This window comes from Chamaea fasciata, unplaced genomic scaffold, assembly GCF_029207755.1.
Source record: "Chamaea fasciata isolate MVZ Bird 193981 ecotype frontalis unplaced genomic scaffold, bChaFas1.0.hap1 SCAF_17, whole genome shotgun sequence".
Classification (NCBI taxonomy): domain Eukaryota; kingdom Metazoa; phylum Chordata; class Aves; order Passeriformes; family Sylviidae; genus Chamaea; species Chamaea fasciata.
The window spans coordinates 13,934,068-13,948,300 of record NW_027094102.1 but is presented as its reverse complement, the minus strand read 5'-3'; the positions used below and the strand labels follow the sequence as shown (position 1 = coordinate 13,948,300).

The 14,233-nt window shown below is 46.4% G+C and overlaps 1 protein-coding gene across 2 annotated transcripts in view; it reads right to left on the bottom strand.

Moving 5' to 3' along the window:
• Positions 1 to 7,179: 7,179 nt before the first annotated feature.
• UQCC1 (ubiquinol-cytochrome c reductase complex assembly factor 1) overlaps positions 7,180 to 14,233 on the bottom strand; it is a 46,821-nt gene continuing 39,767 nt past the window's right edge. For both annotated transcript variants that reach the window (XM_066198915.1, XM_066198914.1), the window contains exons 8-10: positions 12,915 to 12,992; positions 11,440 to 11,553; positions 7,180 to 8,357 (exon numbers count right to left, since the gene is read on the bottom strand). In XM_066198915.1, the coding sequence (XP_066055012.1) occupies positions 8,223 to 8,357; positions 11,440 to 11,553; positions 12,915 to 12,992 (327 nt within the window). In that variant the 3' untranslated portion in view covers positions 7,180 to 8,222. The remainder of the gene's footprint in view (positions 8,358 to 11,439; positions 11,554 to 12,914; positions 12,993 to 14,233) is intronic.

Genomic DNA, 14,233 nt, shown 5'->3' with positions numbered 1-14,233 from the left:
CTGGTGCTGTGTGAATGATGATACTGCCCACATGCTGCTTATTGGGGATTAGTTAACTCCAGCTTCCCAAAAGCATCATGGAGATATTTTTGGAGGAACAGTACAGGCAAACATTGCTATGTGAATTAAAGCACTGTGTAGGAACACACCATGAGAACACGGGTGCAGGACTGCAGAGGAGCAGAGATCAGCTCACTCTGGAGCTACTCCACACAGGCAACCAGGGAATGAAGAACTGGCTGGAGAGTTGATGTGATAAATTGGCCTTTTATCTACAAAATCCCCTGAGATTAAATTAAATTAAGTAATGTAAAAGCTATATGTGTGCCCTGGAATAATCACGGGGCGATAGTCAATGGAGAGAGACGGCCATGCCTGAATGTGACACATCCAGCACGTCCAGACACCAGGTTCTAAATCAGCTAGGATGGATCATGTCCCCAAGGGACTATCACTCACCACCAACTACACCTGAGTGGGATGATTAATTTGGATTAGCTGTCTAATCTGATGCCTGAAGTCAGGATGAAGCCTCAGCAAGACTGCAAATGGCAAGAACATCGCATTGATTGAATCAGAAAACAGAAGTTGGCTGCCAGTTGGCTGTGATGCAGTGAGCAAGAGCTAAGTAGGGATGGGACAAAACTATCACAAAGCTGCTGGCACAGAAGTGTTATGGGTGAAAGTAAATGTTAGAGCAGCTTAAAGAATAACTTTAAATGTAAAGTGAACAGCCAACCTAGTGTAAGGAAGTTTGGGGAAGTAACAAAGGGAAGAGCTGTAACATGGTGGGTGTTTTTCTGGAGCTGCTTTGCAGGGTGATAACATAAAATAAGTGTACCATCACCCTACTTTTTGCCTTCCTAAAGAGTCAAAAAGAGTATGAATTTTAAAAAAGGTCATCAAATGCATATTTTCTGCTGATGATTCTGTAAAGGGGATTTGCAAAGGGATTTGCACTGCTTCCAGCTGGTGTTTGGTAATGATCTACTCTCCCTCCAGTAATTTCTCATGGTCTTCAGCACATGAAAGCACACACAATGTAAACATCTCCAGCCCAGCTTGTCAGGCTGGGCTCCTTCAGGGTTGGTGGGGAGAGGCAGAGACTTCTTGGAGTCAGTTACCTCACCCTGCAGCAGACACCTGGAACAGGCCCGATGAAATGTGCTTTGGAAGCGCTTATCTCTCCCCTCTGAGCAGCAGGAGCTCGGGCTGCCCAAGTCAGTGACAGAGGTTTACCTTGCAGACATCTAAAATTAGATGAGAGGTGTCCTGTCCCTGCTGTCTGGCAAAAGGCTCTAATTGGCACTCCAGAGACTGATTGGCCAACACAGGATGTGGGAATCCCATCAGCCTATTTTTGCCAGCTAAAAGCAGGGATCTTATCTGGAAGTGTTGTCTACACACCTTCTGCAACCAACAGAGAAAAAGACAAGGGGAAAATTCCCTCTGGCTGAACACACACCCCAAGTGCCACTTCCAAGTCAATGTCCTTGCAGCTCTGCTCTGGCTGATATTTGAGCTCAGCCAGGATCCAAGTGTTAGGCAATACTTCATTCTTCCATCCCACAGATGTTCTTGGAGCTCAGCAAACACAAACACCTTGCCTGGGCTTTCCACAGAATGTACCTGCTTCTTCCTCTTCACGCACACATGGGAGGCAGCCTGCCAACCTGTTTCCTGATAGATCTCGGAGAGCACTCACCCAGGAACATGAGAAGCCAGATTTGCTTTTTTCCCCCCCGCTCTATTTCAGACTGAAACCCGACCTTCCATCTCAAAACATCAGGGTGCTCCTCAGTGCTGTACCAGCATTTCTGGAAGGCACTTCATAGCAGTGCTCCACTGCAGAATTCACTGGCCAGATGCACTCAGCCAGCACAGCTGGACAAGAAAAGTCCCAATTGTAGCTCCTGCACTGAGCTCTGTCTGCACTGAACCCACAGAGCAGTGCAAAGTCAAATCTCCCCATTTTTCGTCCAAGATTCCCAACTATGGTGTTACAGAATCTAAGCACAGTGGCAGCACACAAATTCCATGTTTCATCTTTTCCATTCATTTGTTAAGACCCTCTGAGATCGGGGAGAGGCAGCCTCACACCTGTGCCACTGAAGGAGGGCACTGGACACCACTTGGCCAAATGATCCAACCACAAGGGCTGTCAGGGGAGGCAGGGAACCCCCATCCCCTGCTGTCCCTGCCCAGTGGTGTGCCCAGCACAGAGGTTCTGTCCCGTTGCAGCTCCAAGGTCTCTGCCATCCCTGCGCCATGCAGGGAAGCCAACGTGTCCATGGAGCTGCTGTGGTGACCCTCCGAGGTGCAGCCTCGAGCTGCTCAGGGGGCTGATGCACAGCTGGGAGTGTGCTGCTTCCCTCAGCTGCTGCCCTGTACTGAACACATGAGAAAGCACTTCCAGACACCCCTTCTGTGTCCCCTTCCAAGGGGAATCCACACGGATAGAACTGGGTGTTGTAATATCACTGCGTCTGGCTACAGCAGGAAGAGGGTGCACAGGGAAGGATGTGGGACATTGAGTAAATCTGCCTAAGATGCCTGGTTTTGACAGGATGTGGAGCAGCCCAGGAGCTGGCAGGTGGGATGAGGAATGAAGGACCCCAGCTCGTGATGTAGTCATTAATGAAGGCTTTGCATGCACAGGACTCCTCACTTCTAAAATGAGCACAAGGGAGCTCTCACCTCTGGAAGAGCTGCAGCAGCTTCCCAACAGGATCCAGGCTCAGCAGCTTCTGCAGGGTCCTCTTACATGAACATACCTGTATGACACAGCAACAACAGGACAGCAGATTTTGCTGGTTTCAGATGTTGCTCTTTACATGACAAGTTAAACAGAGGAAGTTCGCCATGGATTTAAAAAAAAAAACCACAACAACAAAATGCCTTTTTTATACAGAAGGCCCCCTAAAAGAAGATTTAAAAAATTTCAAGGCAGTGTTTAGGAGTGTTTGCACTAACCTGCCCCAGGTCCCTCTGGGAGATCTATTGCCAGTTGACCTAAACTCCCTGGCTGCTCTCAGCATATCACATCTGGAACAGTCACTGAGGTGTAACAGCAGAAGGTGGAATCACTCTCATGTGAGTGCTCTGCATTCCCGCTGGAAGGATGAGGCTCAGCCATCTCTTCTGTCCCACAAATGAGCAGAGCAAGCTGCCCAGCAGGTTGAATGACTGTAAGCAAAACAAGTACTCCCTCAACATGTTGAGCAACTTCAGGAAGAACACACAGGGCAGCCGTGAATGCCTGAAGAAGGGGCAGCGGTCAAAAAAAAACCTCACCAGAGGAGTCTGGGAAGGATCACAGGATTGTTAATATGGAACTGCCCCATCAGGGTGCAGGAGGCTGGGCAGCCCACGGCACCCACAGGAGACAGTCACTCTGCAGGCAGAGGAGCGGCGCACTGCGTAAGCAGCAGAGCCCACTGGTCACTCGTGCTGAGCCTCAGGGTCTTTCCTACATCCTTGACAACTTTCCCAGCCTGTTAAGCTGCTGCCTCTCCTTGCCTTCTCAGACCTTCAAGAAAACATGGAGCACGCTGAGGGCCAGGCTGTGCAGACACAACATGCCCAAAGATAGAGATCCTGTTCCCTGCAGCACAGGAACACCATCACCCAGAGAGCTGGGACAGGCGTCCATCCAGCCTGGGAGAGCTGGACACGGTGCAGGTCAGTGGGAAGGACAGGACACGGGTTCATCACTGCCTCTTGCAGAGAAAAGAGCAAAGAAGCCTTGATTAGCGTTCATCAATCAAGGGGACAACAGAGATGAGAGAAAGCAGGGCAGAAATGAAGAGGCAGATGGGGAGGGGAGGAGCCCATACAGGGAGGTCCCCACTAGGAAACCTGGACAATGCTCTCAGGCACTGGGTGGGATTGTTGGGGTCCTGTGCAGAGCCAGGAGCTGGACTCAGTGGTTCTGATTGGGTCCCTTCCAGGTCAGGATAGTCCATGATTCTATGATTCTAAATTAGCTACCACCAGCATCACCCAAGAAAAATGCTCATGTACAAGGCTGTGGTCATGACCAAACCCCACACTGGGGCCTGAAATAACCACTGCATTTGTGGCACAGCTCTCTTAGCAGAAGAATTAGGAAGACACAGAAGTTTCTAGGTATGTATTAACCTAAACACTTAAAATTCCCTACACTGGGACTTTCCTCTTCCTGGAAGGAAGCACCCAGTGCAGCTTTGGACCTCAATGCCTCATTCAGCATACCTGCAGAGGGGATCAGCAAACCTCTCCAAATGCTCAAGCAGTACTTCAGCACATCCCTGGGACACAGACAACCACCAGGATTAAACCATTCTCCAACAAGTACGAGTGGGTCACAGGGTAGGGCAAGCTGCTCCCACTGCTCCTCAGAGTGGGGCCATGCAGTGGCACTGGCACATTTCACAAGAACAAAGCTTGCACAACCAGTCTCCTCGCAGGTGATGCTCAGCCCCCTCACAGCTTTGCTCCTCTTCACCTACTCTACATTCATCTAATTGAAAGCTCTGGTGGAAAAAATTTGTTCTTAAGTGTCTAGTTTCTGCTTTCCAAGTTTGCCGAGCCAAGGGCAGGGAGACAGGACAGTGGTTAATTCCAGCTGCCAGGTGAGGAGCAGCAGTTCTGACCTGAGGGCTTGGTGGGGCAGAGACATGACTGAAACCATCACTTTGCAGAAGGTGAGGATGGGAGTCACAAATCTGGGAAGTGGCAACTGCACTTCAACAGAGCTTGAGTACTGGATAGCACAGGAAACGTGGAGATCAAGGATGCCTGTGCTCTCAGCACTGCAGCACTCTGAAGATGGAGAAGAAAACAGTTCAACACCCAAAGGTGATGTGAGCACAGCAGCCAAGGTGACACAGGAAAACATTTAACCACCTAAAACAGAGGGTGGGCATTGAAGAGTATCAGATGACTCCCCCTTACTCTGTAACATCTCAAAACTACCAGCCTAAAGGAAGAGACTTCCCAAGTTTGACCCTGTGAGACAAAACATGCTCCTACCCTCCCATGGTGCAAAACAGAAGAGAAGGAAGACACGGAGTGCTCATCCTTCTACCCACAGAGAGCAACCCAGGATCCAGCTGAAATTCTGAGTGCTTCTTAGTGGCTCATGTCTCTTCATTTTAACATACCTGGGAAAGGTGAAGAGTAAGTCCTTTGGAATCCAAAGCAATGTCCAAATGCTGTATGTGAGATAGATCAGACTGGATGATAAAATGGTTCCTTCCAAAAGAAATTCACACGGATTTGTTCATTTAAATACAGTAAGTGCCTCCAAGCTGATGGTCTGAGACCACTTTCCGAAAACCCATAAACAAAGAACCGTCCATAAGTGAAATACCTTCAATCAATCCCTCTGCAAAACTTTGAAAATAGGAAAAGATGGGCGTTACAATGTTTGGTTAAACCCCCTCTGTTCTGCTGCCCTTGAAGCAGAGCTGTGCACAGGAATCACTCACCTGCCAATCTCTGCTGCTGGAACACTTGAAATGGGAAATGTATTTTCTTTCCTTCTAGCTGGAGAGATGTCTTATATATAGAAGATACTGACAATGGCAGATTTCTAGCTCACCTTTTGAGAGCAATATGGGTCACATCAGAATCCCAGAATGGTTTGGGTGGGAAGGAACTTTATTTAAAGTTCATCTCAATTCCACCCTCTGCCACGGGCAGGGACTTCCACTATCCCAGGTTGTTCCAAGCCCAGTCCAACCTGGCCTTCCAGGGATCCAGCGGCAGCTACAGCTTCTCAGGGCAACCTGTGCCGGGGCCTGCCCACCTTCACAGGGAAGGATTTCTTCCTGATATCCAATCTAATATTGTAGGATCCTGTCTCTGAGTAACTAATGACTGGGAAGCAAAGTCTTCCCTGGTCCTGTGTAGCCTCCAGTGGATTTTGCCTCTCTAACAAATTACCCTTTTAATTCAGAGACAGCATCTGCCTTGTTTTCTCACCAGGCCCCACACGCCCAAGCACACCCCGCTGCTGGCTCAGCCCTTACAGCGGGTGGGTGAAGGCATTTCATGGTCCAGCCAAAGCTGTGATTAAAGGCCTTTATTCTCTCCCTAATAAAGGTGCAAGGGCAGATGCCAATGACTCCAATCTGGCACCACCACTTGTGGAGCCTCCTGCCCATAAACACAGGGGAGGGTTCGGTTTGACCACATGTTGTCCCACATTCAGAGCACAAAGCTGTTCTCCCCTCCAGCCTGGCCCAAGAATTCCTGCAGCTCTCTGGCCTCCCTGCAGCCATGCATGGTTCCTGGGCTGGATGGTGGTGTGCTCCCAGCCTTGTGTTCCCATGGCATGGAGAACATGACCCTAGGTTTAAATTACACAGCAGGAAAGGGGTTAAAGTTTAAATAACTGTTTTGTATATGAATTAATGTATGTAGCTTTGAGCCAAAATATCTACCATTAATTTTTCCACCTATTCCAGGAGCAGTAAGATACACAAAGTAAAGTTTATTTTGGTACTTGGTATACTTCACTCTCATTAAAAATAAATTAATCAGCAAATTCCTACACAGCTCAGCCTTCTTTTATGTAAATACAAGCCAGCTGTAATGAATTACAAGGTGTTATTATCTCACACACACTGTATAATACTTCACACATAAGAGGTTTCTCTGCTTAGCTCAGCTTTCAACAAAAGCATCTTAAATAAACTGCAAGCAAGTTGTTTGGGCTGTAATGTTTTCACAGAGAAGGGATACATCTCGCACAGAAAGAGAGTCTCTTTACATGACTCATTTTATAACAAGTTAAACTGAGGAAGTTTGCCCTGGAAAAAAAAAAATGACAAAATGCCTTTTTTATACACAGAAGGCTCCTTAAAAGAAGATTTAAAAAAACCCCAAGAAAACACACAAGGCAGTGTTTGGGAGCCTCTTTGCTGCATCCCACTGCTTTTTACAAGGGGAAGGGATGGCAAATATTCCCCATCACACACAATAAGAAGAAAGCAACTTGAGAAGTAGGAATAGTCACAGCTAGGCAGTTACACTTTCACCAGACTAAGGAATCAAAAATTAAGGATTAAATTCACAAATTAAGGATTATCACCTTCTACTTTTGCTTAATACTTTTATTAGGAATAAATCCTGATTTTACCGGGCTTATTCTTATCAAAAGCACACATGGCACAGAAAACAAACACACAGAAATTTAACCCAGATTGACATTTATTATTGACTCAGATTTTGGACAGGAGAGAAATGAAAACTGTTTTGCCACTGACCTGGAAACAGCCTGGTGAACCATCCACCCACACAGAGCACCTCAGCCTCTGCTGATCTCATCAGTGCAGCTCCTGCTCCTCTAATTACTGTGTTGGCACCACTTGCCTACACAGCCATAGAAAGTTTTCATTGGTGTTGAAGGGTCTTGCTAAAAAGCCCTGGACTGCTGCTTTGGGGAATGGAGGATGGCAGAGTCCTGTGCCAGGGACACAACAGGGATGTTCCTGTTCCATAAAGGAATTCCTGGAGCACAATTCTACAAAGAATGTGGAAGTATCAGCAAGGCAGACTGAAACATCAAGTACTGAGGCAGCTTTTAGTGCCAGCCCAGCCACAATTGGGGTTTTAATCTCCCTAAGACAGTCAAAGTTACAGAGGATTGCTGGGGACTGTGCATTATTCTTTGCATTCTCTTATCACTGTGCAACAAAGCGGAGAGTTCCTACAAGGGATTTTCACAGAAAACCCTTCAGAATCTGTTAAAGAAATTCTTAACTCCACTAAAGCAAAGATGGACCATTCCATCTTGATATCAGGCATTTAAAAGATATACTTAACATCTAAATATGCAAAGCTCAGATTTACATTCACAACCATTCAGGGAGCAGAGGACACCACTGTGTCTCTGAGTAGCAGCTCTTTAAAGGAGGCAAGGGATAGAAATGTCTTTTTGAGAGAACTCTACATCATGGTGAATACCTGGTTTCCTAATGGCAGAAGGCAGCTCTGTCCATTTGTCAGCAGGGGCCACTCAGGGCCATAAAAAGGACAGAGGTTCTTAAAACAATAAGCATTTATTTGCAGGTGAAGATTTGGGAGTATGGCTGTCCAGGAGGCTACAGAGGCACCACGGATGGGATTGCTAATGAAATGTTCTCCTTCCAATAGCAGACTGTTCTTCCTGACCATGCAGCCTCAGCCCAGTCCCATTCCAGGCATGCTTCCCAAGCTCTTCTGGCACATGGATCTCAGAGTCCTTCGTCGTTGTAAACAGGGGACAGGGGCTTGAGGATGCTGCGGGCGTTGCTCTCCACCAGCGGCCGCCAGCTCACCTCGCCCGTGAGCAGCAGGTCCTCCCCGCTCAGGGCATCCAGGTGCTGCACCTGCAAGCACAGCAAGTCACTGCCACGTGTCCCTGTGCCCAGCCAGCTCCCTCAGCAGCTACACAAACACCTGTCTTTCCAAAAAGCAAGCACAACAGGGAGATTTCAGCCTACTCTGCCATTTGTGTGAGGCAGCTCTAAAAAGCTCACTTCTGACTGTGAAGCATCATGGCAAGGCCAGGATAAGGATCTGCAGATCCCCTGGAGTTCCCTGCGTCACTGATATCTTAGCTAATGCCTCCTCTGAAGCTTTGGCAACAGGGCAAAGAGGAGCCACGCAAAGCTGCCATGAGTCACTTCATCCTCCTGGTGGCTACTATAGGGGACGCTGCCTGGACCAGCACCCCATGGAGAGGTCCCATCCTGCACACAACCTGAGGTTTTAGCTACAGAAAAATGGCCTGACCAGCAGGGAACACCTGGGATTTATCACATAAAAGCACATGAGCTGGAAGAGGTGAACGTGCAATGAATGCTCATCCTCACAACAGAAGAAATCCCTGAATGGTTTGGGTAGGAAAGGACTTTAAAACCCATCCAGTCCCACCCCCTTCCATGGGCAGGGACACCTTCCACTATCCCAGACTGTTCCAAGCCCTGTCCAGCCTGGCTTTGGACACTTCCAGGGATGGGGCAGTCACAACCTCTCTGGGCAAGATAGTTGGAATCTAATGTAATTTTAAGGTACAGTGTAAGCAAAATTAAAAATAAAACCCCTCTCATCATACAGCAGAGGGTCAACTTGCTGCCACTGGTCACCCTTGATATGGGAAATGGGGGGAAAAAAAAGAAAAAAGTCACACAAGGATCAGTCAAAAGACAAACCCACCATCATTATTAGCTCAGGAAGACTATGTGAGCGGACCAGGGGCACAGCACATGTGGGCCCGTCAGAATATTCTCCTCTGGCACCCACTAATAGCCATTGTTAAAGACAGGATCCACAAGAAACTGTGGGGACAACCTGGTACACAATGTTACTGGAAACAAAGGATAATTGGACAAGGAGTTTCTCAACGGGGGAATGAATGCACCCATGGCCACAGAGGGTCATACTGGAAAGCCACCTAAGCACAATGTCCTGTTCCTGACAGTCACCACCTGCAGCCTGCCCAGGAGGAGTTAAACACAGCACACAATGCTCTTTTCCTTGTTCATTTTTCCTCCCTCTCAAAATCTGTTCATTCACGGGTTTTGAGGTTGAAGTGGTTGTGGATTAAAGAGCCTTGGGCAAACTTTTCTTCCATAAACCTTGCCAGTGGCTTTGGAACCCACATGCAACTGCAGCACCCCAACCAACTGTGGCAATGTTCTGTCCCCACATTCCTGTGTCCCTGAACCCATTTCATTGCTCACCTTTCACACTGCCTTCATGATTTCCCAGAGATGTCTCCCATTTTTTTTCCTATTCTTTTTTTGGGCAGGGGATTCTATTCATTGCTAATAAAGGAGCAGTTCACTGTCACCCTTAGTGCTCCTCTCTGAGCCTTCTTCAGTTAATGTTTTGTCTGTCCTGGTGGTTAGCACCTTAACCAGACACATTTTTCCAGCTCAAAATGGTACCAGAGATGTGAAACTGGCACCACAGCAGTATTTTATCCTTTATTTCTTCTCTAGTAGTTTGAGCATTTGTTTTACATTTTTTAAGCACTATGGAGTGCTGAGCTGACATTTTAATAATACAGCTGTAATCTCAAGGCCTCATTCTTGTGTGATAAAGTTCAGAGCTCATTGGTACCTATGTAAAGCTGGGAATGTTTTCCTCAAGTGCACCACTTGTCTGCAGGAACGACCTATCTGCACAGAACCTCTTCTCATTCCTCCCCAATGGGCCACATTTTCCTGTCTGATCACTCTTTCCTAATCAACGGCTGATTACTTAAGACCTATCCTTTGCTTGAATATCCACAAGTGCAACAAATTCCCCATCTGGCAAGACACTATCCCAAATTACATACTTTTTATATGTGTTTGTCCCCAGCAAACTTTACTAAAGCTTCACCCATAGGCATCAGCAACCTTCAGCATTTAATTAGGGCAATCCCTCCTAAGAACTCTCTGGCATTCCCTAAGTGTCCTTAGGAAGCTCAGCCCTTTATTGCCCATTTTCGACACACACATAAGTACTGTCTCTCCTTACCTCTATCTGATCCTGAATATGGTACTGGAAACATTACAGAGTTATTGTGAAAGTTCTGGTCTTCAATTTCCTGTCCAACACCCTCCACTTTTCCTCCATAACTTCTCTCACCCCTTTTCTTTGGTGCCCACATGGACTTTATCCCACCAACATTTTCTGGAGATCTGGTTCACAAACCCCCTCAGAGCTGCGAGGACAAACACTACTCAGTGTTGTCTCCTCCAGGTAATAACTGAAAGAAACAGAAATAATTCTGGAAAACAAACCCATCTGTTTCTTTTTCTCAAAGGTCACCAAGAGACTTTCAAGTTCTATGTGCTATTTCACTATGAGAACCCCAACTCTCTAACATTGATAACAACTCCACAAGTTGCAGCCTATTTCTGGCATATTTTGTCAAGCCCCTTCATAGCATGGGTCCAGAAATAGATGAGCAGAATTGCTTCCAATATTTCATTAATTTCTCTGCAGCCATTTGTCATCAAACTGCAGTAATGATCAGTTCTCTCTGGTGACCAGGAACAGGACCTGAGGGAATGGCTGGAGCAGTGCCAGGGGAGTGTCAGGCTGGAGATCAGGGAAAGGTTCTTCCCCCAGAGGGTGCTGGGCACTGCCCAGGCTCCCCAGGGAATGGGCACAGCCCCGAGGCTGCCACAGCTCCAGGAGCGTTTGGACATGACAGCCAGGGATGCGCAGGGTGGGATTTTGGGGTGTCTGAGCAGGGTCAGGAGTTGCCCTGGATGACCCTTGAGGGTCCCATCCAGCTTAGGACATTTCAGGACTCTATAATAAATACCATGCAGTTTTCAGATTTTTACCTTCTTCTCCTTAAAAATGATCATTGAATATTAAAATCAGATTTATTTATGAGTAGTGAGCTGCATATGCAAGCAATAAAAGAAAGCACACCCCATTGTGAAGCAGAGGCTGAGTGGGTCGTACCTGTTTGCGCACGTACTCCACGAGCAGCTCCAGGTGCCGAGGGTCTTCACAGTTCCTGTTAAAAAGGTTTCTCCAAAGGGCTGCTGCCAGAACATGATCATCAGACAAGATTCCCTAAAGGAAAGTGCAGAGGGGGATTAAAAACTGCACGTGAAGAAGGTCTGAACACAAGACACCCCCGTTCTTGTACTTGGCCCCTGGCCACGGCACCTGTCCCAGAGCCCACAGCTGCCATGGGCTCTGCACATGGAAAGGCAGCAACATCACTCTTTCCCAGAATGGAAAAACAGACCTGGCCTTAAATTAATTTACAGAGCAGCCTGTAACCAATTTTCTGGCAAGTTAATTTGGAAAAAACCTGGGCCCGGGTATTCCTAACGTCGGAGCTGATAACTGCATTTCTAAGTTATGAAATCTTTACCATAAAAATTATGATCTTACAGAGAAGGCAGCACCACCTCATGGGAATGTGTGAAGCTATGACACTTTAAAAAGAAAAATTAGAGGATATTTAATCCAATGTTTCAGAACTGTAGTCTGGATTTTGCTATTTTTCTTTGCTTTTTTATTTTTCATTCTAAATGAGAGAGAAATCCTGCTCATCAAGAACTATCTAGATTTTTCCGTTAAATCTAATATTAGCTTTAGTTTATACAAGAATAACATCCATTAATGTTATTTGTCCAAATTCTCTTGAACTTTTATTGTCTTTTTAGATTATGCGGTGTTGTCACAACAGGCTCATAACTCCTGTCTTCTGCTGACACATTTGCCAGAGGCAAAGGACTTTAAAATATTCCGTTAAAAAAAAAAAAGTCAACATTTGTCTTTAATCAAAGCAAACATTATGTTTCCAAAAAGAGTGTCAACAAAGCAAAAGCAGACACATCCTGGCTATATTTAAAACTAGATTAAACCTTGCATGTGTAATACTGTCCACAACTCTATGAGGTTACACTTACAATATATTAATAATGCAAATCACTGTGTACAAAAATAATATCATGATGTGAACAAGAGCATCTGAAAAGCAACACTCACTAGAGCAAAAAAATTGATGTAATTGTATTTTCCTCTTGAAAGTCCTGCAGACTCTTGTGTAGAGTGGTGCTTTTGCCTCTGTGTATTATTAGGTATTGCCTATAAATATTCTCACATAGACTCCCTATAAATACTCTACAAATCCTCTATTTGCTTTCAAAGTACAGCTGAGTACAACAGGATTCAGAGGGAGGAAATGATTTAGTGGTGGCCAAGAAGGGATGGTGAATCAGCACAAAGAACACCCTACCTTCCACACCCCATGGTTTAAATCCGTATGCTCTGTGCTGTTTTCTTCTAAGAACTTTTATTCAAGGCTGCTTCCTTAATGCAATTTTTCTTCAAAGAAATGGACAGTGAACGTTCTGGATTATTCTGTGTTCAAGAATTAGATGGTCTACTTGTTGTACATTCCCTGAAAACAGCCATCTTACCTCATCATATCCAAAGAGAGATGCATAGAAATTTTCGACCATCCTTTTCAAGTCTTCTTTTAGAACAGTAGAATTAATCTGAAAACAAACCAGAAAACCATCAGTACAGGCTTTAAGGAAGAGGTGAGAAGAAAATATTCCCAGTTTCACTGTGAGTGGACAAAAAACCACCAGCGCCCCAGCCCACTGAGATTTGGCCGCAAGTACGACTCAGTCTCTCTGGAACCCCCCATGACACAGCTCCTTTAATGCTGAGGTCGGTGTTACTCAACACACAACTGCCAAGAACATCCCAGCCAACAGCTCTGCCACCAGCTGCACGAGGGGAGAGAAAATGCTGCTGGGGGAGTGTGAGGCAAGGCTGCCCTTGCAGTGGCAGCACAGCCCAAGAGCATGGAGACCCCTCCGTAGCTTCACTACTGAGCAGCTACTCCAGACCTTCATTCATCAGTAGAAACTCCAAGGTTTTTCAACTTTTTTTTCCCCAAAGCACAGACTGTGGGGCTGGATGTGCTACTACAGTGGAAGTACTGGAATGTTAAAGACAGAGACACCACCCTGCCACTGCTCCTCATGTACTGTCCAGACTGATTCTCAGCCAGCAAGAACATGAATTCTGCTTCTCCAGCATCTCTAGCAGCTCAGACTCACAAGTTTTTGACTATGATTAAACTTCTTTCAGAGTCTGTGATGACACAGCAACTTCTCCCATGCTCTAAGTGTGACTCAGTCCAAGTTCCACACTGACCTTTAACTAAATTTAATAACGGCTTAAGTATTTGCTGGGTTGGCCTAAGCCACCCATTGGCGTGAGAACTGACCCCATGTGAGCTTAAAATGGAACTAGACCAACTGCTGGGTGCAGAGGGATGGCAGAAATGCCTCCTGTGCATCTCCCACATCCACACTGCCTGTCCCTCTTCCCTCTACTCGTTATCTCTACCAACAAAGTGATGCAGTTCCTCTCCCAAGAGCCCAGCTACACTTTGGTAAAGCTTCTTCTTTGTACTGACTCCCATGAGGGATCCAAGAGACACAAAGCATTTCTTTTCTACAGCTCTCACATGCTCCAGAAGTTCAAATGACAAGGCCCATCAGCCCTGCACACCAGCAGACACTCAGGTGCGACACTGCACTCTGCAGAGACAGGATTTACACACCAGAGACACCAGCCCATCACTCCCACCACATTGGGAACCCCTTGTCCTGAATTCTCTTTCAGTATCCTTACAAGTATTCACCTTGGCAAATACACAACAGCTTTTTTATCAAAATATGAGTTAGTCTCTGCCAAGTGAACAAATTTCCAGTTCATATAC